Genomic DNA, 26,267 nt, shown 5'->3' with positions numbered 1-26,267 from the left:
AATTAAGTTAAGGTGACAATAGTGAGTCAGTTAAAGCGGCAACAGTGTGACGCACGATTCAGAACGCGGCGCCTCGTTCACTCCACCAAGAAAAGCAAGTGGAGACCAAATGCTCTCCAGGCACTCAGGTTGGAGAAGCAAACAGAAGCGACCACGGGATGCCTCGCAGCTTAGTAGGGTGGCCCACGGCCCTCATATTCATGATCGCAGAGTTTCCAGAAGGAATATGACAACGTATTTCAAGAGCTTTATGAAATTCCAATCACTGAGCCCAATAATTACACTTTCAAAAAATCCTTCTCGAGAAGCCTAACCAGATGCATGAAGAAGAAGTAATGTACAACACAACACTATGGCACTGGTCTTACACTGAGTCAGTACTAAAACCTGCGAAGCGTCTAGCATGGGGGAAAAGGATAAATGGCAGTAAATTCACAGCAGAAAATACCGCCCCCTTTAAAAACACATTTCTGAGGCGCCTGGGGCGCTCGGTCAGTTGAGCATCTGGCTCTTGATTTCAGCTCAGGCCATGGTCTCAGGGCCATGGGATCGAGCCCTAAGTCACCTCCGTGCTCTGCGAAGAGTTTGCTGGTCCCGCTCCCTCTGCTCCTCCCCCTGCTCTACCTCTCTCTCAGATAAATAAATTAAATTAAATGCTTTTTTAAAAAAATAAAAATAAAACCGCATTCCTGAAAACTACTTAAGGCCACAGATAAAATTTCCCTTAAAAGAATTAATCAAGGTATAAAACTCATTGGGACCCAAAGAACCCATCAACACTCCCTGGAAACAGCACATGCAGAATATAATTCCAAATGCCCCCTCCGAGGTTTGACATAATCTCTGTGACCGTGGCCTGGCGATTGCAAACCTAAAAGCTTATAAAGCTTTATAAAGCTTATAAATTCCAAGGTGAGACTTGTTCAGAAACTGTCTCCCAGCAGTGAGACAGTGTTCAGATCGTGAACCACAAGCCTCTCCTAGGCATCCACACATGCAAAGGACCACAAAACCATTCTCACTTGCGTGACCTCTTGGTACCCTTATTTTTTTCTAAGTTTTTATTTATTTACTTGAGAGAGAGAGACAGAGAAAACACAAGCAGGAGAGCAGCAGGCAGAGGGAAAAGGAGAAGCAGGCTCCTCACCGAGCAGGAAACCCAATATGGGGCTCGGTCCCAGGACCCCAGGATCATGACCTGAGCCAAAGGCAGGTGCTTCATCGACTAAGCTCCCCAGGCTCCCTCTCTCAGTATCCCTAAATTAATACTGTGGTTCTCCAGGAAGGACATAGTTCTGCCACTTACAAAAGGCCCAGCCCTGGGGGACGTTAGGAAGGCATCGAAGATGGGGCAGATCCCAGAAATCTGAGACCCCTTGCTATTAGTCTAGCTGTCTATGCATAAAGGGGACAAGGTCTGGTTCTATGGTTTTATTTTAATTTTAACATTTATTTATTTACTGAGGGGGAGGGGCAAAGGGAGAGACAATCCTAAGCGGACCTCACACTGAATGCAGAGTCCAACGTAGGGCTCGATTGCAAGACCTCAAGATCAACACCTAAGCCAAAACCAAGAGTCGGAAACTCAACAGATTGGGCCACCCCAGGGCTCCTGGTTCTGAGATTTTAAACTGGCATTTATTGTGTGTCAAAGAGGCAGTCCCTAGGCTAGGACTTTTCCTGGACAAGTCTTGCTAAGTTCCCCACAACACACCAGGTAGGTGTAATAACTACCCTCTTCTGGGGGAGAAGGAAGCAGACTGTGAGTCATATGATCTCACACCTCTGGCTTTAGTCATGATTCAAATCCAGATCTGAGCCCTGACCCTGCGTGGTAACCATTAAACTCTGCTGCTCTCAGAACGTATTAGGGTTATGCACAGAATTCCAGAAGGGAGGGGGAAATAGTGACACCAGTCACTGAGGGGTATCAAACTATAAAATCATTCTAGGGGCACCTGGGTGGCTCAGTCGTTAAGCGTCTGCCTTCAGCTCAGGTCATGATCCCAGAGTCCTGGGATCGAGCCCGGCATCAGGCTCCCTGCTCCGCGGGGAGTCTGCTTCTCCTTCTTCCTCTGTCTGCTGCTCCCCCTGCTTGTGTTCCCTCTCTCATTGTCCCTCTCTCTGTCAAATAAATAAAATCTTTTTAAAAAAATCAAACAATGAACCTTGGAACACTGAAAAAAATAAAATTAAATTAAATAATAGTAATCATCATCATTCTAGAACAATGAGAAACATAGGGCTTGACACTCGCTGCTGGACAGCAGAGCTCAGATCACAGGAATTCACAAGTTCAGTGAAGCATGTGCCTGGGCCCTTGACCCCAAGTCACTGACAGGGCGCATTCCTCCCCTTCCCACACCGTGATCTGCTCATTAGCCAAAGGTACTTTTCTTGGACACAAGAGAAAGAGGATAATTTTTAGTTGCCTTGAGATGCTTCGTCATAATGTTTCTCAGCTCTGACTCCCTGGCAACTGAAAAAATAGCTTATTTTAATGACATTCTTAGCTGTACTTATAGTTCCAGTTATAAGGTGAATAGATTGTTGTAATTTGGATCATGTAAAAATACTTGAGCTTCCTAATGAGTCTTGTCACCACAGACATCACCAGGGAGGTTCCGTTCTGAGGGTAAGGACTGCTGGTTCCCACTGGAGAAGAAGCAAATTCGACATTAATAACTAGTCTTTCCTCTTGTAGATCCCAGAGGACAGGGGCTCTCCTTCCCAGGATGAACTCCTCCCTATGCTAAGCCACCAGAAACAAGAAGAACCTGAGTGTGACTGGGGGGGAGAGAGGGTGTCATATCAGGTTGTTCCAAGGAACCAGAAAAGTCTGGGAGAGGTAGAAATCTGTGGATAACCACCTCTTGACATAGGTCAGGAGACAGACTTCAAGAGTTAGCAGCAGGCAGAGAACATGATCCTGGGCTCCTGGCCCCAGGTCTGCCTGCCTGCCCCCCAGTCTGGCCTTCACATCTGTGCCAGGAATATCTGTCCACAATGCTGGTCCAAAAGCTGCCCCAGCATTCTTCTGTGATCTGGCTCAGGATACTTTCTGGATTACCCCCTGCCATTGCCCACTGCCCCAAACACAATGGGCATAAAACACACACAGCTCTTGCCAAAGCCAGGAACTTCATGCACAGTTCTTCCTGGTAGTGCTCCCTTGTGTCTTTGATGAACTAGAACTCATCTTTCAGAACCTCTCCTCAACGCATTTCCTAAGAGGCCAGATCCCTACTCTGTGGGCTGTGTTTTTTCTTTATTGAAGCATCCTGTACTAAGCAGGACCTCCCTGAGAGCAAGAACCATGTATTACTCCATTTCTTATTCCCTCTCCTAGGACAATGTTTGGTTCATAGGAAGTACTCAGTACATGTTTATTGAAGGTGTGGATGGATGGATTGGTGGATCGGTGGGAATGGATGTGTGGATGGGTGAGTGGGTGGGTGGGTGGATAGATGAACGGATGGGGGTGTGTGGATGGGTGAGTAGGTGGATAGATTGATGAATGAATGGATATATGGATGTATGAATGGATAGATAGATGGATATGTAGATAGATGGCTGGGTGGGTGTATGGGCAGATAGATGAATGGATGGATGTGTGGATGGGTGGGCAGGTGGATGGATGGGCAAATGAATGGATGTTGAGATGGATGGATGGATGGATGGATGGATGGATGGACGGACAGATGGGTGAGTGGTGGTGGATGGATGATTACGTGGTTGAATGATGGATAGATGAGTGTATGAATCCTAACTCCACTGTCCATTCCCTTGAATTTCCCTTACAGAAAGAGATAGAAATAGAGAAACAGAAAGAGAGAATTAAAACATTCAGGTCCAGTTGGCAATTGAAGAAATAATACCCTGAACGGAGAGTAGAGGAGGGGCTAAGGGGGAGCTGAGAGTTGGGAAAGTGGGAGATACTGGTCAAAGGGTACAAACTTAGTTATAAGGCAAGTAAGTTTTGGAGATCTAATATACAGCATGGTGACTACAGTTACTAATACTGTATCATATGCTTGAGATTTGCTAAGATGTCTTCAGTGCTCTCACCAAAGGGGAGGTAACTCACTGTGGGAGGAGAGAAATGGGCTCATTAACTCCACTGTGAAAATAACTGCAACAACGTACGCTTGTCTCAAACCATCACATTGTACACTTTAAACCAATGCCATTTTAAAGGTGCTTGGCTGGCTCAGTGGAAGAATGTGGGACTCTTGATCTTGGGGTCATGAGTTCAAGCCCCACGTTGGGTGTAGAGATTACTTATAAAATAAACTCTAGAGATTAGAGATTATAAGTAATCTAGAGATTACTTATAAAATAAAACTCTAAAAAACATATTAACGGGGTTTGTCTGTTTGGGCTTTCCAAGTCTACATCCATCTGCCTTTCTATTTTTCAAATATTTTTTTTCCAAATAGGAGCAGAGGAGAGAGGAAAGATTCAAATCACAGAGCCAATGACAGGTCTAACCTTCAAGGACATCAAATAAAAGAATTTTAAAAATCAATAATTTTTTACTTAAAAATAACCCATTTATGAGCAGTGGCCACAGAGTTTCAATAACAGTACAAAGTCAAATTCAGGTTTGAATTCCAAATTTTCAGTCTACTTCCACCTTTTAGAAACAGGAACCATGGTTTCCTTTCGGTGTTTGACATTTTGATTAAATCGTTTTTTGAACAGTTTTGGAGCTCTGTGGTGGCTATTGACGAACGTGACCAGGGAAACACATGAAATCCCACACGAGCTCTCGGGTACACATACCAGCGGCGGCCATCCCGTGCTCCTGCAGAAATGTCAGCGTCGAAATTGTCACGTTCAGCACGATTTCAGAAACCGTGGAGAAAGTGTGGTTGAGGGGCAGCCAGTCTAAATCTTCCAAAGCTGCCAAGGAACTGGAACCAAAAGAAAACCAAAGTAAAGTGAGTGGGCTTTGCAAACTGAGGGCAACGGACCCAGAATTACTTGTGGCCCGGCAGCCAGGTCCCAGCCCTTTGCAGGATGTGGACAGACCACGGACTTACCAGCTCTCAGCGTGGCTTCAAATGTGGCCCTGACTCCCTAGACTAGGGACCGATGATTCCGACAGCCAGCAAGGCCAGCCGGGGTGCAAGGTATCATCGCCTCTACAAAGCACGTGGTCAGACACCCTCACTGCTTTGAGCTCAGGTCATCAGTCTGAACTCTGGAGGTCCCCTTCTAGAATAGCGAGCCCCCCAACCCCCCACTGTCTGAACCCATGCATCTCAGGATGTCAGGGGCACCATCAAGGGTCAGCAACCAGTTTCACAGAACAAGGGGCTCCGGGGAGACCGCGTATATATTGCGTTCATGTTATTCTTTAAATACCGAAACGTTGTATTTTATAAGTAACTGTATTAAGTCTAATTATAAATAGTAAGCCTGTAAACTAGAAAATCCATATGTCTAAATCTTAGCAGCAAGAGACCAGCAACATATAAGCTGTGCATCAGACAGGACACTTCCCTGCAGCTTCCCCTTCAGGAACGTCTCGCACGGTGTCCCCGTGTGATGAAGGGTGTCTCATGATGACAAGACAGACCGTTAATAAATGATCAGTCTGCCAGATACCACATCCTTTCTTCTTTGTAAGGCTTTACTTATTTATTTGACAGAGAAAGAGCGAGCGCACAAACAGGGGGAGCAGCAGAGGGAAAGGGAGAAGCAGACTCCCTGCTGAGCCGAGAGCCTGATGCAGGGCTCCATCCCAGGACCCTGAGATCATGACCTGAGCCAAAGGCAGAGGCTTAACCTACTGAGCCAGCCAGGCACATTGCAAATACTTATTTCTAAATCGAATGCCAATTTTCTTTTTTTTTAAAGGATGATAGTTGTTTTTTGTGTGTTTTTAGTTGAAGTAGAGGTGACTGCATGAGGACTTTCCTGACCTTGCATCACCAAAGCGGAATACAGAAATAAGATTAACGCTGGAGCTGACATGGCTCCGCAAGGGTCAGCGATACACTCTGATCTCAAACTCTGTGTCTCTCCGGAGGGCCCAGTCACCGCCCACGCTAACACATTCAAGGCCCGGAGAGCAAGGACACCTGCGAAAACGCACCCACTATATTCAAATATATGACTTGTCAGTCAGACCCACAGACTGTCAAAACATGCCCCATTGTCCTCTGTTGACTGATAGGCCTTCATAAGAACGTGGAAAGTCGTGTTCAAATTTAGAATTTTCTGAACTCAGGGCACCTGGGGGGCTCAGCCTGTAGAGCCTCTGCCTTCAACTCAGGTCATGGTCTCAGGGTCCTGGGATTGAGCCCCACACTGGGCTCTCTGCTCGGTGGGGAGCCTGCTTCCCCCCTCTGCCCCTGCCCCTCCCCCGACTCATGCTCGATCTCTCTCTCTCTCTCTCTCTCCCTCTCTCATTCACTCTTGCTCTCTCTCAAGTAAATAAGAAAAATCTCAAAAATCAAATAGCAACCATTAAAAATGATCATTTGAAGGGGCCCTCTGGCTGGCCCAATCGAGGGAGCACTGCCCACAGCACTGTAAGTTCAAGCCCCACCATGGGCAGAGGTTACTTAAAATGAAAATCTTTAAAAACAATCACCATAATAAAAATGATCGCTTGAAGACAATGGGAACGTATGAAAAGTTCATGATGAAATGTTAAGTTGCCAAAATCTGGACAACATGACTGCCCTTGTATAAAATATCTGCACCAGTAGACCAGGAACGGACACAGAGAGCCATCTCAGGGTGCCGGGATTCCCAATCACTTTCTTGAATGGAACAAGAGATCAGCCAGACACACAGATGTCCCCATAAAAGAATGAGGAGAAGAAAGCCAGCACACCTATCATGGGGTAGATTCCTCTTTTGCACTTACTTCAAAGCCGCCTGGAGGAGGTGTGCCCCGCCACGGAGACGGTCTTCCAGGCGGACGTTGTTTGTGTACAATCTTGGCAGAAGAAGTAGAAACTTCCAGATGTGGGGCTGCTGGTGGAGCTTTTCCAGTTTCGAGATCACCTCCTCGGTCTTATTGAGATCCATCTGTGAGGAAAAAGCACCGAGAGTTCCCCCTTCGGTGTTGTTCACGACCGAAGAAGCAGTGGGGCTGGGTTGGCTTCCAGAACCTCAGCAGACGGAGACGCAGGCCTGAGGCACCACCGCTTTGAACAGACAAGGTTTGAGGATCATCCCTTTGGGTTGGGATTTTAAATATTGGGAGGCTGGGACTTCACAGAGACAGAGAGGTACGGGTCTGTTTTTGTCACAAGCTATGTCATCGTCTATGATCTTGAGACTTGGAAATATATGATTAGTTGTTCAGACAGAAACGGAAATTTACCCCCTGCTGCTCCCCCGCAGCAGAACGCAACCCTAATGGAAGCGCAGCATGAACAATTAAATCCCAGACTCCGTCTGCACGAGATCCCCATCCCGCCTTCCCCCACCACTGTGTGTCATGGCCCCACCTTACAGCCTTGGTCTGGAGGAAGGAAAATAAAAAATCACAGCTAAAAGAACATCCCAGCAATACAGCCAGGGAATAAGAAACTACAGACCAGATTTCTTTCTCCAGGATTAAAAAAAAAAAAATGAGGGGCACCAGGCTGGCTCAGTTGGAAGACCAGGCAACTCCTAATCTCAGGGGTCATGAGTTCAAGCCCCAGGTATAGAGATTAGAAATAAATAAATAAACAGGCAAATAAACTAACTTCAACTTTTACAAAAAATGAGACTGGGGGCACCTGGGGGGCTTGGTTGTTAAGCGTCTGCCTTCAGCTCAGGTCACGATCCCAGGGTCTTGGGATTGAGTCCTGCCTTGGGCTCCCTGCTCTGTGGGGAATCGGCTTCTCCCTCTGCCCTCTGTTCATGCTTGCTCAAACAAATAAATAATTTTTTTTTAATTTTTTAAAAATAAAATAAATTTAGGAGCACCTGGGTGGCTCAGTGGGTTAAAGCCTCTGCCTTCAGCTCAGGGCATGATCCCAGGGTCCTGGGATCGAGCCCCATGTTGGGCTCTCTGCTCCGCGGGGAGCTGCCTTCCTCCTTTCTCTGCCTGCCTCTCTGCCTACTTGTGATTTCTCTCTCGCTGTCAAATAAATAAAATCTTTAAAATAAATAAATAAATAAATAAATAATAAATAAAATAAAATAAATTTAAAAAGTGAGACTGCAGGTTAAGAATTTAAAGTGTGTGTTTCAGTGGGTAGATGTGGGAAGGGCTTCCTCCCCGGGGAAAGGTGTGTGGGGAAGGGGGGACTGGCTCCATCTCACTGAAGCCGTAAACCAGCTACTTTAAACACAAGCCTGTAAGCAGGGCAGGGAAGGTCGGGTACCAGGCAGGACTGAGATGGGTGTGTGGGAAAAAGGGGAAGAAAATGCATCTTCCAACAGCATGGCCGGCTTGGTCAGAAGGCACCCATCTGCGCTGGCATGTAGTGCAGAAGACTCTGGAACATTCTAGATGCCTGAGCTTTCCATACCATAAACTAGCTATGGCAAAGAGAACACCGAGCAGGCGGGCCTCCAGAACATTCCTGAGCCAGCATGCTCCCCCAGGGGAGTCACACCCCAACCCCCAGTGGCATCTCTGGGAAAACAGGCCCAGGTCTGGGCTCAGCAGGCCCAGCCCAGAGTCTCGCTTGAGAAAATCAAACTGCGCCTTGCAACCCATGTCTTGAGGGACTCTGGCTGTCTCAAATACAGTGCTGCTGAAAACACACCATTGGAAAGAAGAGTTTGGGGACCTCTGGCCGGTTCAGCCAATGGAACACGCAGCTCTTGATCTTAGGGTCATGAGTTCAAGCCCCATGTTGGGCGTGGAGATGACATCAAAGGAAAAGTATTTGAAAAATAAAATAAAAACCAGTGCTTTGAACTTAACCACCAGGTCTCTGGAGACTAAGCTTCAAATGTTTAAGATACTTACGGCTAAGAAACTGGAGCTTGGAGAAGAATCTGCAATAAAAGAGATTTCAGGTGTTAGTTCAGAGAGCAGTCAAGCATTGGCCAGCCCTGCTCTAGTTCTAAAACCAAGGCGGCTCTCGTGAATCCTGGCCCCAACCTCGAGGACACCCACACAGGGGAGCAAGTCTGAAGGACATGGTCACTGTGGATTTGCAAAGCAAGAGAGAATTGATTGGGTACCTAGGAAATGACTCAACGGGTCAAGCAAACCTCAGTCATGGGCCAACAAAGTATTGATTACTCTATTGATTTCTATCGATTGATTACTCTATTGATTTTTTTTTAAGTATTACTATTTTATTTTTTATTTTTTTGAATACACATTTCTTTCACTGGCAGTCCAGATGAACAAGTATATAAAGGAAATATTTAAATTTTGCTTTTGGCAGATGTCAAGATAAACTGTGCAGATTAAAATGCCTCAATTTAACCTGAAGAAATGATTTTGAATCATACAAATTTTTAAGAAGAAAAATAAAGACTGTCCAAAGGGATTCTCCTAGCTTATAACACATTTCCAGAATAACTCTCAAAAAAAAAAAAATTCAAAAATACTCATTGACTACTTTAAAAATAGGTCAATACCATATAGCTTTATGAAATAACTTCTAAAATTTATATTTTTTATTTAAAAAGGACCCCAAGTTTTAAATAAACCGCTAGCAATATCATTTTCCTCACTTAAAAGTGCATATCTCTGAGGGTGGGACATACATACTTTTTGAATAAATAATGATTTTTACAAATTTTTAACACACACACACACGCAAAAAAAATTACTTAAAATATTTTTAAGGGGGAAAAGAGTTTTCACCAAAAGTCATCTTTAAATAGACTGCAGTAGATGACACTGTTCCTTTTTTTGTTATTTAATACCATCAGAATTCTCAATGAGATGTTTGGCAGAGTTTTAAGACACATCATGGTCTCTACCAAGTGACACTGACATTAATGATGTCAGGCATTGTGAGTACTCAGGACAAGGACTCGGGCAGGACAAGAAAGATAAAGAAAAAACCTCAAAGAGACCAAGAAGAACATAGTTATGTTTTTTTTTCAGATTCTCTGTGGAGTCACAGTGGGACACAGTCAGAGAGGCACAGACCGGTCTCTGCTCCGGCATTTCTGGGGTGACACAGTGACAGGAGTATCCTTTGTTATACCTACCGGGTCTTGGTCCCCAGCCCTTGACAGGAGAGCCTGTAAGACTTTGGGAATTTCTAGAATGATAAGTGAGTCTTTGTGTGCTAATGAGATGCCTGGGGGCTGCCCACCGACCCCCTCCGGCATAGGGCCAGGAGAGGGGCAGATCCCCCCAGAAAGACCATGATTCGAGAGCTGGGACTTTTGGGGCCCCACTCCCTTGACATCCAGGGTGGGAAGAGGGCTGGAGGCTGAGCTAATCACCAATGACCACTGAGTTCATCAGGTACACCAACCTTATGTACCACCAGAACCACCAAAAAACCCCGAAAGATGGTGTTCGGAATGCTTCTGGTTCGTAAACATATTGACAGGCTGGGAGGTGGCCCGGCCCAGTTCAACGGGGACAGAAGACCCTTCTGGGTCTCTGCCTATATACTTAATTCGGGGGTCCCTCTGAACCCTGTATAATATAAAAAAAACAGTAAAGGAACACCTGGGTGGCTCAGCCGGGAAAGCCTCTGCCTTCGGCTCAAGTCATGATCCCAGGGTCCTGGGATCGAGTCCTGCATCAGGCTCTCTGCTCAGTGGGGAGTATGTTTGTACCCCCACCTCCCACTTGTGCTCTCTCCCTCTTTCTGACAAATAAATAAAATCTTAAAAAAAAAAAAAAAACAGTAGTAAACCAGCTAGAGTTCTATGGGCCGTTCTAGCAAATGAATCAAACCCCAGGAGGGGTTTGTAGTCACATCGAACAAAACTGGGAACCTGGGACCCACGACTTGGAATTGGGGGTCTGAAGTGGGGCGGTTGGCGGACGGAGCCCCTACCCATGGGGTGTGAGTCACACCAGGTGGTTGTGTCAGAACTGAATTAAATGATAGGACGCCCCTGGAATCCCCCTGGAGTGATGGGCCCACACGCCCGTGTTGGGAAGTGTCACCTGTGAAGACACAGGTTTTCTCTGGCAGGTGCATCTGCCATGAAAAGTGGCTCAAACAGCAAGGAACTGGAAACAAAGTGGGGGTAGAAATTCTTGTTAAAAAAAAAAAAAAAAACCTAGTTCTTGGGGCGCTTGGGTGGCTCAGTCGGTCGAGCATCGGACTCTTGATCTCGCCTCAGGTCTTGAGCTCAGGGGGTGGTGAGTTCAAGGCCTGCACTGGGTTCCACACTGGGCGTGGAGCCTACTTTAAAAAAACAAAAACAAAACAAAACAAAAAGACAGTTCTCTGTTTCCAGTATACAGAAAACCTCATTTGAACACCACATTTTATAAAAGCAGAATGATCTCGTGACGGTTCCTAAAAGAAGAACGCCATCACTTGGTCTCTGAAGGGCTCTGGTCTCCTGCTGATGCGTTTGGGTCCGTTGTGAAACCAGCCTGGCCTTGCCCGGCCCTGGACGAGAGCTGCTTTCTCTCTCAGAGATAGCACCTGGTGTCACCTCGCTGTCCGTTTTCCAGTCATGCTCTTGACCCTATCCCCTTGTATATAATCCGTGAGAAGATACCAACTCTATAAAGAGAAGCCCTGGAGGTGGGTCCTGAGGGTCTCCAGACTTCACCAGGGAAAACCCCGGGGAGGGGGGGCGGTCAACTTGAATTTCAGGTAAACAACGGATACTTTTCACTCTAAGTACATAATCTTGGAGACAGGCTTATCCTAAAAACCTGTTCACTGTTACCCTGAAATTCAAATTTAGTTCAGCTAAAATTTAATAGCGGAGGGTGGGATACTATTTAAGGGAGTGGGGTCGGGTGGGCGGGCTGGGGCTCCAGCTCGCTGTTCAAGCTGACAACCACGGCGGGCTTAGGGCCAGGAGACGGGTGGCCTCTCACGGCCCACGCCTCCCTGCTGGGGATCCAGGCTCCAGCGGCTCCGTATCTGATTCTCCGTCTCTGTCACTGATTCATAAATAAGAGTCAGGGCCTCCTAGGATGTAGACACACTTCATAAGGCACAGACCTATCTGGCCCCATAACCCGAAAGATCTGTCAAGCAAGATAACCCTCCAGGACCTTAAAGCATCACTGTGTTGAAAGACCCATCCAGCTCAGCCCGAGGGAGGGGATGATCGGGAGAACGTGCGCGCGTGCTTGTGTGCAGGGGACATGCAGGGAGACAGCACAGCAAGGACGGCTTGTAACCCCTCCAAAGGTTGCACCCGCTCAGGGCGCCTTCCCGGGCAGGAAGTGGTAGACACGTGGCCTCTCAACGAGCCCCGGGGGCTGGGCCTCCCACACGGAGAGCGGACCTTTTTCCCACAACCCCACAACCTGATGCCATGAGGCAAACTCAGGCGTAAACAGGATGTGAAGGACCTTCTGGGTGCTCGGCCTCCGTGAGCCCGTGTCCGGGTAGAGACTGACTTGCCTGGAGACTTGGATCTTCCTGCCCACAGTTCCTGAAGGGTTTTTGCCTTGTCCAGGATTTCACAAATTTCCTCGGCAAGGTCCTGTATCTCCTCCAGGAAGGCCAGGTCGTTGACCTTCTCGCGATGGCCATCCGCAGCCTGGAACCTAGACGAACTTTAAATAAGTGGAATGAATATCACAAGATTGCTTCACACACGGTCCCAATTCTTGGGCATTTCTCAGATTCTCGAGACCCAGCGCAAACGCGCTCTTGACCAACCTGGCACGCATTTAGGCCTCCACCACCTACCCTGCAGAGCCCTCTCTCCGAGACCTTCGTCCTGAAGGCAAATGATCATTTTACAAAAATCTCCAGCAGCAGGAGATGAGACAGTCCATCATCCGTGATGCTCAACCCTGTGTCTGTGTATTAGCGGTTCCCCGTGTCTGGTTTACGTGGCACTTGTCACGTAAACCAGCACATCCTGGGACAAGCATCGCCGGGGAAAACAGGGCCTCTTTTCAATTCCAGAAGAATGGCTGTGGGGTGTAGGCGGGGTTCAGGAGCATGGAGTGGAAGCGGACTACCAGGCTTTGGAGATAGAGAGGTGGAGACGCACATCCCCCGGAAGGGGACTGAGCAGATCTGGAAAGAACCCCCTGGGGAGTGCGATGCCACACCCCTTTTATTCTCTGTATCTCTGAGGCTTTGACCCCCGGGGCCTTGTTGACTGCTGCCAACTCCCTCCAAGGGTGACCCAATTCTTAGAGACAGCAAAGGGCTCTCCAGGGAGGGATTTCCACGTCGGCACATCTTGCACACCTGATAGGACAAATCTCAGGTGTGAGGACAGGGGCTTTGGGGCGAGGGAATAATGCAAGACATCTACGGTAGCAGTGGAAAGGGGGTCTCCACCCAGGACAGCAAGACACCTGTGCAGGGACATGGGGTGGCTCTGAGGCCCCGTGGACACCAGGACCGAGGCCAGAGAACCCTTTCCCCAGGGGGTGGTGTTGGGGGAGGGGGTAATGGTCTGCCGTGAGGAGGAAGCCTGCAGGGAGCTGGATATTTGAGCCTCTGTCCCATTTTCGGTTAGGATGTTCAGTCTTCTCTCCTGAGGTTTTAAACACAGTATCCCTTCCCTTTGTCACATTTGGGAGAAATAAGCCCTTGGGTGTTTTTAGTTGCCTCTGAGTTTATTTTCGCTTTGAGTAATCTCACCGCTAGCAGACAACAGACGTAAAATACATAAGCAATACCATCCGTCAGAGCAGTGACCTCAGCGGAAAACGCCAGGACGCATCTCAGAACAGTCACACGCATAACCACACGTGCTTTTGAAGGAGTGTCCCCTTGACCTCAACAGCGGGGCCCTGGAAGGTGAGCCCTGCGGGGATGGTCAGAGTGGAGGCCCCCAGAAGTTCCGGACACAGATGTGCATGGACTAATGTCGTGCTGGGAAAACGCACACCATGCAATTCTTCTTGGAAAATGAGGGCAAATTGCTATCCTATCCTCTTCTTAACCTTACAGGAAAGAGGGTTTTCTAACTTATTAACTAGTAAATAAAAGAGAATTCTTCTCACCACCTTTGGAATCTGCACTGACCATCCGGTCTACAGAGAGTCTCCAATTCAGTGGGAACTTATTTTTAATCAATAAGACACAGCAGATTTAAAATAAGAAATCATTTCACAAACTGCTAGGTGTGTGTTGTGACCAGGTGTCCAATCACAGGCAGTGTGCCCACGGCAAAGAAAAATTAAAACTGGGGGACATGTTTCCTGACTAGGAAGTGGCAGAGCTTGTTAGATCATGACTGGGCTTCCATGACCTCAGCCACGGTCATGTAACCTTAATAAGGTCAGAACAGATCCAACCAACACTGACCGGTGGATAAAACCAATTCAAGGTCTTTAGGGTCAGGGCCCACTTAGACACAAAGAAATGAGGCCCAGAGAGTCAGAGTGGGTTTGCTGAAAGCAAGCACAGTGACACAGCTGAGCCAGGACCAGACCCTCCCAGCCATGCACTCGCCGTCACCTGTCACCTGTCACTGACACCCCACAGGAACCTCACCTGTTAAAGGGCGCCCTTCACCTCCAGTGGGTCAGAATTCTAAAAGCCCAAGAAAGCACTTATCATTCCTGAATAAAGGATTAAAAGGAAGCTCTCCTGGGAACCCAGAGAATTAGCACACAATAGAAAATACTGTAATTCAAGACAAATTTCCCTGTGATTAACTGGTTGTGTGGGGTTTTTTTTCTTTTCTTTCTTTTTTTAAAGATTTTTAAAAATATTTTATTTATTTATTGGAGAACGCAAGGCAGCACAAGCAGGGGAGGGGCAGAGGGAGAGGGAGAAGCAGACTCCTTGCTGAGCAGAGAGCCCGATGTGGGACTTGATCCCAGGACCCTGAGATCATGACCTGAGCCAAAGACAGAGGCTTAACCCACTGAGCCACCCAGGCACCCCTAAGATTTTATTTCTGAGTAATCTCTGCACCCAACATGGGGCTCAAACGCACAACCCCAAGGTCAAGAGTCACACTCCACCGACTGAGCTGGCCAGGCATCCCATACTTTTTTTTTCTAATTGTTATTTCAAAACTACCTCGATTGTTTGGAAAACCAGATTAGGAACTATTAGTAACATGAGAAATGTTTATAGCAGAAAAAAATACAAAGAAAATCCCAGATTAAATATTGGTGTGTGTGTGCTCATGGTGCCCTGGGGAAATCCCAGAACTGTAATAGGATTGGGGTGGATAGAAATTTCCATGTTCCTGAGTCCAGATGTGTCTTTGGTCTGTTACCAAGGAATATCTCTCAAGGTACAGAACGCTGTAGGGGGTGGTGGGATCAGGACCCGTAAAAAGGCCACTTGCAAAAGAATCAGGAGGAAAAGGAAAAGGAAAAGGCACTTGCCAGGTGACGGAACTTCCTTCTCCATCCTCAGACCACTAATGAAACCATCCTTTCAGAGGACCAGGACCCAAGGATCAGCTCTAGCAACACTCACACGTTTCCAGAAAATGGTCTGAGGATCTCAGAAGCAAGAAAATTGCTCAGGTCCACCCCTCAGGTTCCCAATGAAAGGTTCCCGTGGGGTCATAGTGTTTCTCAAATGGTGTGTCCCTTGAAAAGTCCTCTGAATTACATAGTAGGGTCCACATCCAGTGTGGAACGTGGGGCTCGAACTCACAACCCTGAGATCAAGACCTGAGCTGAGGTCAAAAGTGGGATGCTTGACTGACTGAGCCATGCAGGAGCCCCAGAAAATCCTCTTTGAAACAGGACCCTAATATTACGTACCTAACAGGGTTGGTGGAGGGTCAGCAGAGGGAAGGTGCGTAAGACCTCAGCCCAGAATCCAGCACCCAGCTGTCTGTAAATAAGAATGATGGGCAAAGCTAACACCCTTGACCCCGGGATAGGACTCATTTTTAGCCTAAGAGCTGCAGGGACAAGCAAGCAAGATAAAGCAATAAATTTTTCTTTCACCATCTCTGCTATTTTTCCCTGTTAGTTAGGACAAGACCATTTCCTACAGAATTAGAATGATTTCTTAGGACATCAGAGCCAAGGGTGCCTGGATGGCTCAGTGGGTTAAAGCCTCTGCCTTCAACTCAGGTCATGAATTCAGGGTCTTGGGATCGAGTCCCACATCGGATTTCTCACTCAGCAGGGAGCCTGCTTCTCTCTCTGCCCTCCCCCTGACTCATGATCTCTCTCTCTCTCTCTCTCTCTCTCAATCTCTCAAATAAATGAAATCTTTGGAAACAAACAAACAAAAAAAAGAATAAACAGTTGGCACACCCAATAAGACAACAGACCTTAAGAGCATTATGATCTGCAGAAAATGATAAAACAATCTCCTGAAGTTATAATCTATATGATTCAACTTATGTAACCTTATATAGATGTATCTAAAATCTGTATGATACATAATATAATTTATATGTAATTATATCTCTAAGGAGAAGAGTAGGGAGGCACAGAACATGCTAGCACTTGCTGGGGACAAGATGAGGATAGGGGGTGAGCACGGCTATACAGGAAGAACATGGGGACTTTCTGTGCATTGATCAAACCAATACAAGATATTGATTGTGATGGTGGTTACATGAACCTATACGAGAGATCAAATTGTATAGCAACACACACACACACACACAAATGAGTGGATGTAAAAGTGATGAGAACAGAATAAGACCCATAGTCTACTTAACAGTGTGGTACCCATGTCAACTTCCTGGTTTTGATATTATACTAGAGTTACAGAGGATGTCACTATATGAGGAAACCGAACTCAATGAACTGTTTTACAACTCTTTAGATCTATAATCACTTTAAGATGGATTAAAAAATAAAGTCAAAAATAAGTGTCAAACTCAGGCAACAAAATTTACAACTTATACGACAAAAGGTTTACCTCCTTAATATGTAAAGAAGAAAAAAATCGTGAATCAAGAGAAAAAATGGACAAAGGACATGAATAAATATTTCCTAGGAAAATAAGTAGAAGCTATACATGGAGATACAGAAATAGGTTCAACATCCCCATAATAAGAAAAAAGCAAATAAAACGGCACTGATGTCTCATTTCTCATCAGTTTCCTGACAGAAATGTAGAAGTTCAACCAGATCTTTCCTGGTTTCACCACAGGGGGAAAAAACTATCCTCACATCTTGGAAGACAGAATGCAGAATATTACAATCTCCATAAAGGAGCCTTTGGAAAACACCATCAAAATTAAAAATTTATTCATCCCTTCTCTTACAATTCTGCTTCTAGAAATCACTCCTACAGATACACATAAGCAAGTATGAAGCGGCCAAGTCCATTAGGAAAATACAGCAAAACGCTGGAGTTTGTAAGTCAATAGTGTAGAAAGTGAAATAAAAATTACACCATTTACATAAAAAAGCAACAAAGAGGAAAACCAGAATATAGTAGAGACAATAAAAGGAGAAAGCAAGTGCCGATACACAAATCCAATATATCAAGTATAAATAGTCCATACATTAAACGGCAAAGACTGTCAGACTGGATAATAAAGAGAATTAACTATGTGCTGTCTAAACTGCAAATCTGTAAAGACACAGACAGCCAAAAGGTTAAGAGCTGGGAAAAGATCTATCATGAGACACTAAGCCAAAGAAAACTACAACATCTACATAAATATCCAACAAAGCCGTCTTCAAAACACGGGCTATAACCAGGGAGAAAGAGATTACATATCCTTCTATGATACATCGTGTAATAGGCATGCTATTTGTTGCATACATAAGAAACCACATTCTGTGCATCATATAAGTAGTACAGCATCCCTCGGTCACATGAAATGAGTCCTTGAGGAAAACCTAACAATTTGAATGTGTGTCTGCTAACACCAGAGCTTTGAAGGAAACAGAGCAAGAACCAAAAGCACTGAAAAGAAAAAGAAAAATCTACAATTGTGATTGGAGATTTCGGTTCCTTTCTTGTTAATTTATAGAACAAGTGGACAGAAAATCACTAAAGACTTGAAGACTTGCACAACATCCTACCCACCAGCGAAAGGCAAATCGTTTCTTCGGGTTCACATTAAATATTCATCAAAGGAGCGCATAGGCTAGGACGGTTAAAAAACAAAACAAAAACCTCACAAAGTTAAGAAGACTGAAATCATATAGTGTTCTCTGACCACAGTGGAATTACATATAAATTTGTAATAAAAAGACTTAAGGAAAAACTTCAAATGTTTAGAAAGAAAGCATCTGATCTACAAATAACCCACGAGTGGCGTTCGGTTAATATTTTGAACTTACTGCCAATGAAAAGACATCATGTCAGAATTCATGATGGCTTACACAGTGCCCAGAAAAAAATACATAGCTTTTAATCTTTACATTAAAAGAAGGTCTAAAATCAGTTATCTAAATCTGAACCTAGAGAAAGGGGGTAAACGAGAACACGTTACACTTTCTAAGTCATAGAAAGAAGAAGAGTCTGGGCTAGAAAAGCAAGAAGTAAAAACCGCATTTCCAGTCGCATGATCATGGATGCAGAAAATCCTAAGGGATATATTACAAAGGCACTAGCAGTTAGTGTCCACATTACGAGTTTTTTGAACAGGGTCACCTGGGTGGCTCGGTCAGTGAAGCTTGCGAGTCTTGAGCTCAGGGTTGTGAGTTCAAGCCCCTTGTTGGGCATGGAGCCTACTTAAAAAAAAAAAAAAAAAGATGCCCAAGTTCATCAAGATCATAAATCATCGGGGAAATGTAAATCAAAACCACAAAGAGACCCGGATGGCAACACCCAAAGGACAGGGCAGGGTATGGATCAACTGAGCCCTTATGCACCGCAGCTGGGAAGGGGAGAGGGAGAGCCATCCTGTAAACAATGAGTTTCTCGAAACATTAAACACAGTGTCGTCATCTGACCTCCCATACACCCAAGACAAACGAAAACCTAAGTTCATACTTATACGAACTTAAAATGCGTAGTCAGAGCAGTGTAATTCACAATAGCCAAAACGTACGAACCCCTCGGTCAGCTGCACAACAGAACTTGGCAGCAGTGAAAGGGAATGAAGGGGCCGACACTTCCCACTGCGACGAACCTTCGAGACGTCCCGCTAAGTGGAAGAAGCCAATTACAAAAATACCTGTAAGTGGTGTCTTTCCATCTCTGAGACTTTCAGAGCAGTCCAATCTCTAGCCCCAGAAAACAGGTGAGTGGATGGGTAGGCTAGGAGCTGGGGAGTCGGGGAGGAAATGCTAATGAATACAGGTGCTTTGGATTTTTTTTGGTTGGGGGAGTGATGAAAAATGTCCTAAAATTATGGTGGTGGAGGCACAGCTCTGTGAACAACCATAAACTATCAACTTCCACACCTTAATTAAGGGTCAATGTTATGGTATGTGAATTAATTCTCTATAAGGCTTTATTTATTTTCAATGTAATTCCAATAAAAATCCCAGCAGGCTTTTTTGTAAGAATAAACAAGAGGATTTTAAAGTTTACATGGGGATGCCTGGGTGGCCCAGTTGGTTAAGCAGCTGCCTTCAGCTCGGGTCATGATCCTGGAGTCCAGGGATCGAGTCCCTGCATCAGGCTCCCCGATCGGCTGGGAGCCTGCTTCTCCCTCTGCCTGCTGCTCCCCCTGCTTTTGCTCTCGCTCTCTCTCTCTCTGTCTGATAAATAAATAAATAAAATCTTAAAAATAAAATAAAGTTTACATGGAAATTCAAGAGCTAGAAGAACTAAAATAATTTTGAAAAACATAATGAAGATGAAGGTCTTATAGCCCCTCATTTCGAGACCTTCACTACAGTGATGGTTACTGAGAATATTTGTCATAGGATCACTAAAATAGGAGAGGGCAGCAACACAACTACCATATTATTATTGGATTAGCCAGCTCTTAACCAAAGCACCAACATGGTTTAGTGGGCAGAGGATAGCCTTTTCGAAGAATGGTACTAGAACAGCTGAGCTCCCATAAGTTAAAATACAAGGTAAAGTCCAACACGTGCCCCACCTCGTAGATAAAAATTAACTCCAGATGGATCGTGCACCTAAACAAAAAGCTAAAACTGTAAAACCCCTAAAAGAAGGAGAAAAATCTTCTTTCCTCTAGGAGGACATCTTCAAGACCTTAACTGAGGTAAATTATCCCGATAGGAAGCAACACAAAAAGCACCAAAACAAACAAGAAATCTGCTGCTCTTCAAAAGACGGGTCCCAGCTGGGAACAAAATAGTCATGATACGTCTTTCACATCAATGACTTGTATCCACAATATGTAAAGAACCCTAAGGATTCAATAAAAATCAAGACTAAAATGCAGCGATTAATTGTAAAAAGATCTGACCAAACACTTCACACATACAATGTTCACATGGCCGTAAATACATGAAAAGAGGATTCACCATCTCTCTTATGGCTCCCAGACCCACATCCAACATGTGGAGCGTCCCTGCCCTCTTCACAACACCGAGCAATCGTCAGACACCAGCAGAGTGTCCAAGGATTCTGTGCACGTCTGACACCATCTACCCAGAGACAGCATCAAACCCCACAGGTGAAGGGCTCGGTTCCCTAGCACCGTCCCAACTCCTCTCCAGACGCCAGCCGTTGTCATTGTTGTCAATGGTGCTTCTGACCACCTGCTACTCACTGGAGGCTCCAACGGTCCCTTCCAAAGGCTTGATTAATTTGCTGGGATGACTCATAGAACCAGGGAAACACTTAGGTTTACCAGTTTATTAAAGGATATAACGAAAGATACCAGCCAACAGTCAGTGGGAACAGCTGCCCCAGAAGAGGTCTGGGGAGGTGGTGCGGGGCTCCCCTGCCTCCCCAGGAAGCACTGTCCCCAAACTCCCTGTGGTCACCAACACAGAAGCTCTCCGAACCTTGTCCTTTTGGGTTTTCATGAGGGCCCCCTTACATGCACAGGATTGATTAAATCATGGGCCATTGGCGGATTGAACCTTCAACCCCTCACCCCTCCTGGGAAGGTGGGGAGTGGAGCCTGAATGATCCATCCCTCTAATCACCAGGTTGGCTCCCCCGGCAACCAGTACCCACCCCCACCCTACCCCCACCCGGGGAGGGACCCCAAATCACCATGATTAGCAAAACAAAGACAAATCCTGAGCATTTAGGAAATCCCCCCAGACTGGGGGCCCAGAGCCAGAAATCAGGGATGAAAACCATCAGTCAGATGACCACAGACCTGTTTCTTAGAAATCACGGTATGACTGCATCGTTCATGATTAGAAAAATGTCAAAACTACACTCGGATAATGCAAGTTGACCCTGAGAATGGCTGAAAGTAACAGCAAGAAGTGGGGCGTCTGGGACCCTCTTACACGGCTGTGAGGAGTGGAACATTGCACACGTGCTCTAGGAACCAGTGCAGGGGTGTGTTATGCAGCTAAACACCTACGAAACCCCCATCCCAGGGGAGATGAGTGGCACACCCATCCTTGAGCAAGGAACAGATCAACACGATGGAGGGCCTCTACACCGTGCAGCGTGGAGAGAGCAAGATAGAGACCCTTGCACTGAACCACGGAGCCAGCAGCCACGAGACACGGCCCTGGCCCGACCCAGCCGATGACACCCCCAGAGCGGAGGACCAGCAGAGCCCCAGGGGCTGAGCCAGTACTGGTGCTGGGCGGGCTCTTGGCTAAGCTCCAGGAAGGGGGCTGGACATAACCCCCAGGACACTGTGAACTTGCCTTTCCTCTGTGGCTCCTTAGAGAGGAAGCTGTAAAGGAGAAGGAAAGGGACTGAAGGTGACAAAGAAGTTGAAATTAGTTCCATGGTTGCAGCCCCATAGAAAAAATGAGACCATGCGGGGTCCGTCAGTGTCACAGACAAGGGCATCCTGATGTTCCCGTCTCCCCACACCCTGACAATTCCCCTTCATTTCCGAGGTCACGAATGGAGAGGGGACCCAAAACGTCTGGAACAAGATCAACCCCAGGGGCCTCTGGTCTGGTGGAACAAGTCCAGGGGTACAGAGTCCGGAAGGAAACACTCCTAACAACGATGCCACAGAGAGGCCACGAAGAAAACTACTCCAGGGCCAGGGTTTCCTGCGGAAGGGGACCTGTGACCACGGAGGGGTAAAGCCTGACAGTGTGAGGGCAAGAGGAGGGAGAGCATAAAGGGGGAGGGGACAGAAACGTGTAATCGCAGAAGGACCGACGGGGCCATGAGCATGGACAGAATCCTCCTGGACTCCCGCTAAGCACCTGGACTCCTGGACGTCCCCCGCATCTTCCATCCTTTGAAGGGACAGGATGGAACTCTTAGCTGCCTTGGAAGGAGATGGAGGCTTCGGCTGGTTGTAAAGGAGCCTGGAATGGACAGAAGTGGAAAGGCAGAAACGGGGCCGACACGCAGGGCAGGGTGCAAAGCGTGCTCAGGAAGCCCAGAAGCCGGGAGGAGCGGCAGGAGTCAGACCGCAGGGCAGGAGGGACTGGAGGGGATCCTCCAGGGCTCGGGGCGGACCTGAGAAGGAAGAAACAGGACAGAGCCAACAGGAGGGCATGAGGACCGCGGGAGAGCAGGGCGCCCCACGCCAGAGAGAAGACAGTCCCGGGTGCGTGCTGTCTGCCACGGGGCTGTCCATGTAGAAAGGGGGCGACAGGCATGTGGGCATGAGATGTGCTTTTGTGCCGTGGCTTTGTCTTAAAAGCACAGGAATGATGCTGGACACCGAGTGAGAACGTCCGCTTAACCTGCTTCCCTGGAGGACTCACGCGGGAGCCCTGGGACCCTCCTGTCAGGGCCAAGGCCAAGCTCCCCACAAAGTCACGAATAAGGAAGTCGATTTTCATACTCACTTCCTCCAGCAGGTGAAACAGGGGACTTGCGCCCAGGATGAACTTTCCCAGGGGTATGATAAAGGGCGTGAAAATCCACACACAAAACTCACCGTGATAACGTTTAAAGAGACTTGAAACGGACACTTGGGCTCTCTGACACGTGGAAGCTGAGCCAGTTCCCACCGCAGGGCGAGCGGAAGGGAGTCTTGGCACGGCTTTGAAGGTCAAGGCCGTTCACAGCTGAACCAAGAGGGGGACAAGCCCGCAGTACGGCCCGGTGGCAGGTCCCAGCCGGGAGCTGCAGGAGGCGGTGTTCTCACTTCCCAGCACTGTCTGCGGGTGTCTTTTTCTGCCTCATCTTGCACCTGTCAGACCGCTGCCTCAGGCACCTGTAGACGCCCAGAGGCATTTCATTCCTGCTCCCTGCTGCCCCCTCCAGGCACAGGGGCCCCCTGGATGAGGTGCGAAACCCTGTCAGCGGGTTTGGGACAGTCCCTGCATTTCAGGGAAGTGAAGTGGGGGGTGGGGAAGTGGCGAGCACGGTGCGGGGAAGAGGATAGCTCTTTCACGGTGAGGACCCACAGTCTCTCACGGTTACAGCCGAGCAACAAGAACTCACTATCACTACTGGGCCACGCATGGTGCCAGGGGTCTCTTGGACTTTGTCCTCCAAACTCATGACGCTGGAGGCAGGGAAGCAAGACCCGAGGTTCAGGGAGGTCGAGGAACGTGCACAGATGCCCAGAAGTAAGCAGGAGCGGGGCCATTGTTTGGGGGCAAAGCCCACGTCTCCTACTTCGACAGCACCTCGGTGTCCATTCTGAGGGAGGAAGCGATGCGGGGCCCTGGGGCAGAGAGGCCGGCAAGCTCGAGGCCTCCTAAACCTAAACCAGCAAGAGGCCTTTACACTTGTATACTCCTACCCTCACTTCGCACGCAAGAAGACCCCTGACTGCTCCGGGGTTAAGACTTCAGACGGCTCCTGAACGATTTTCTCTCTGTCATACTTTTAGATCACCTGTCGCAAAAACATCTCTAAGCACCCCAGATAAACACCGTACCAGACGTGTCCAAAATGACCTGGAAACTTCCCGTTTTCTGCTTGTAACTGCAAGTGGAGAGATGAAGATGGGAGAGGTCTTAGAGCAGCCAACGCCGGGAGTGCAGACGAAACCAAACCCAGATTTCATGCCTGGCCCAGTCGACCCATCAGCCGCTTCCCTTGGTCTCTACCTCTGCTGAAAGAAGCTTCTAGAGCACTCAGGATCCTCAAAGCCAAACCCCCCTTTTCCTGACTCTTCTCCCAGGACACACATAAGCCCTTTCTCTGTGTGGTCTTTGATGCCAACAGACCCCCCTCCCCAGGCTGCCACAGGGTGCCTTGGCCCGAGGAATTGCCACCTGTCCCAGGTAGGTCAACTAAAAGGCAGTAAACACCACTGTGTTCACTTGACCATAGCCACACAGGAGCCAGGTCCGAAAGAGCACAGCAGGAAAACCCCAGTGGGAGCCCCTCACAGACGCTGGCTTAACGGCATCCGGCACCAAAATGCACTGTTGGCCAAGAGAGTAATTCCGAAGCCGGATGTCTCAGCTACAGAAAACAAACTTACCTGCGAGTGACATTTGTGAATCAGCGGTCGCTTTGTGGTCCCAGCGACAACCGTGAGAAGACCTCCCGAAACCAGTCATTAGCCACAGACGTTCTCATGGGAATCTGCACTTACCACCACTGATCATCTTGTAACCGTGAATCCTGGCCTGTGCGGGCTCTCCGAACTCCCCTGAACCATGAGGCTTTCCTCAAAGCATCCCGCCCGCTCCTGTGAGTTCCGAAGGGGGCGCGTGTGTTTCTCTTACCGCAAATGGCGCTCCGTCGGGCCCACATAGCTCGTGTTCCTGCAGGCTGAGCCTGTGTTGCAGAGAAGGGCCTGAACAAAGGGGAACACGCCTCGGCTGGGCAGGTCCCGGGCTTGCAAAAAACCTGAGAGTCGAGGCAAAGAAGAAACTAGTTCACACAACCAGGACCAGACATCAATGTGCATTCGTCAGAAGGGTAGTGTCTTAGACAGTGTTATTCTGTTATTAATCTTGTAATTAATTTAAAGGATTGGGGATGCCTGCGTGGCTCCCTCCATGAAGCGTCTGCCTTGGGCTCAGATCATGATCCTGGGTTCCTGAGATCGAGTCCCGCATCAGGCTCCCTGCTCAGTGGGGAGCCTGCTTCTCCCTCTCCCTCTGTCCTTTCCCTGCCCTATTCATGCTCTCTCTTGCTCTCTCTCAAACAAAGACATTAAATCTTTAAGAAAATACAAAAATAAAAGTCAGAGGGCTCAAAGAAGCGAGAGGGAGGGAGACAGGAAAGGAAGGAAGCCTTCCTACGGAGCAGCTCTCCCGGGGTCCGCGCTCACGCTGCAAGGCCGTAGCCTTAGAACACCAAGATTCATCAGGTCGCTGTATTCCCTGCTCTGCCTCCTCCCCAGCCCTGCCTCCAGATACAGTGCTCCCTAGACACACACGGGACGGAGGTTGTTAAAGATCGTATCTAGTTGTTAAAGATCATATAACACAAAGAAGTTTAAGAAAAGTGGATAGGATGCAAGGGTTTTCGGGACAAATGCTGCCACAAGGCACCTGGCTTGATCATGCGTGGGCCATCCATGTCTCCCTGCCCTGCCCGCCCTCCAGGCCCCCGATGGTTGGACGGCAATGGTGGGGATGCTGAGGAGTGCGGGCAGCTTGGAAGTTCCTGATCTAACAGGAGCAGCTCGTAGAACCGGGGGAAGGCTTTCACCGTGAATCCAGTTTGGTCTGGGAAAGGATCATGCTCTCCAAGACGGAGACCCACGATGCCCAGGGTTCACTCAACATGACGTTTGACATGCAGAGGACAGTCAGTAATCATTGGCTGTGTGAATCCATGAACGAATGAACAAGCAAACGAATGAATGAATGAACAAAAATGAATGAGCAGGCTTTTAAGCTAGACGGGCAAATGGAGATCTTAGCTAACACAAGGCTCCGTGCGCTAAGGAGACCAGACAGAGATGTGGGGTCATAGCCCCAGCTAGTAGGAAGAAGCATGTTTCCCGACTGTGATTTCTGGGTCCTCCCTGCCTCAGGGACATGTGTCAGGAATGGTGGCCCCCACAGCGGGTGCTCAGCGGGTCAGAGATAGACGACTCTAGTCCTGGACGTACTTTGTCTCCAAGACTAGCAACCTGGCGTGGGGACTGTGGGAAGAGTGGGGGAGGGGTTACGAATGTGTCGGTCCCCTCTTGTAGGTCAAGCCCTGTGCTGGGACACTCACAACTGGCTTTCTCACTGAGTCCTTCGGACAGTTCTGGAAGCCGGTAAAATTCGCTTCTTGTCACGGAGAAGAGACTCCCCGAAGCGAGCTCGCATGCCCACGTCCGCACAGCCCGGGGGTGGCAAGGTGAGGCTTCCAGGCGTGGTCCTTCCGGGACTG

General features: G+C 47.7%; 1 protein-coding gene across 1 annotated transcript in view; it reads right to left on the bottom strand.

The window, feature by feature from the left end:
• The window catches only part of ABCA13 (ATP binding cassette subfamily A member 13), a 323,477-nt gene that overhangs the window by 276,286 nt on the left and 20,924 nt on the right, over positions 1–26,267 (bottom strand). The window contains exons 3-7 of the mRNA XM_032305346.1: positions 24,659–24,782; positions 12,486–12,631; positions 8,933–8,961; positions 6,884–7,047; positions 4,786–4,916 (exon numbers count right to left, since the gene is read on the bottom strand). Coding sequence (XP_032161237.1) covers positions 4,786–4,916; positions 6,884–7,047; positions 8,933–8,961; positions 12,486–12,631; positions 24,659–24,782 — 594 coding nt within the window. The remainder of the gene's footprint in view (positions 1–4,785; positions 4,917–6,883; positions 7,048–8,932; positions 8,962–12,485; positions 12,632–24,658; positions 24,783–26,267) is intronic.

Source organism: Mustela erminea, chromosome 11 (assembly GCF_009829155.1).
Source record: "Mustela erminea isolate mMusErm1 chromosome 11, mMusErm1.Pri, whole genome shotgun sequence".
Classification (NCBI taxonomy): domain Eukaryota; kingdom Metazoa; phylum Chordata; class Mammalia; order Carnivora; family Mustelidae; genus Mustela; species Mustela erminea.
The sequence above is the reverse complement of the archived record's forward strand: the minus strand, read 5'-3'. Positions and strand labels throughout refer to the sequence as shown.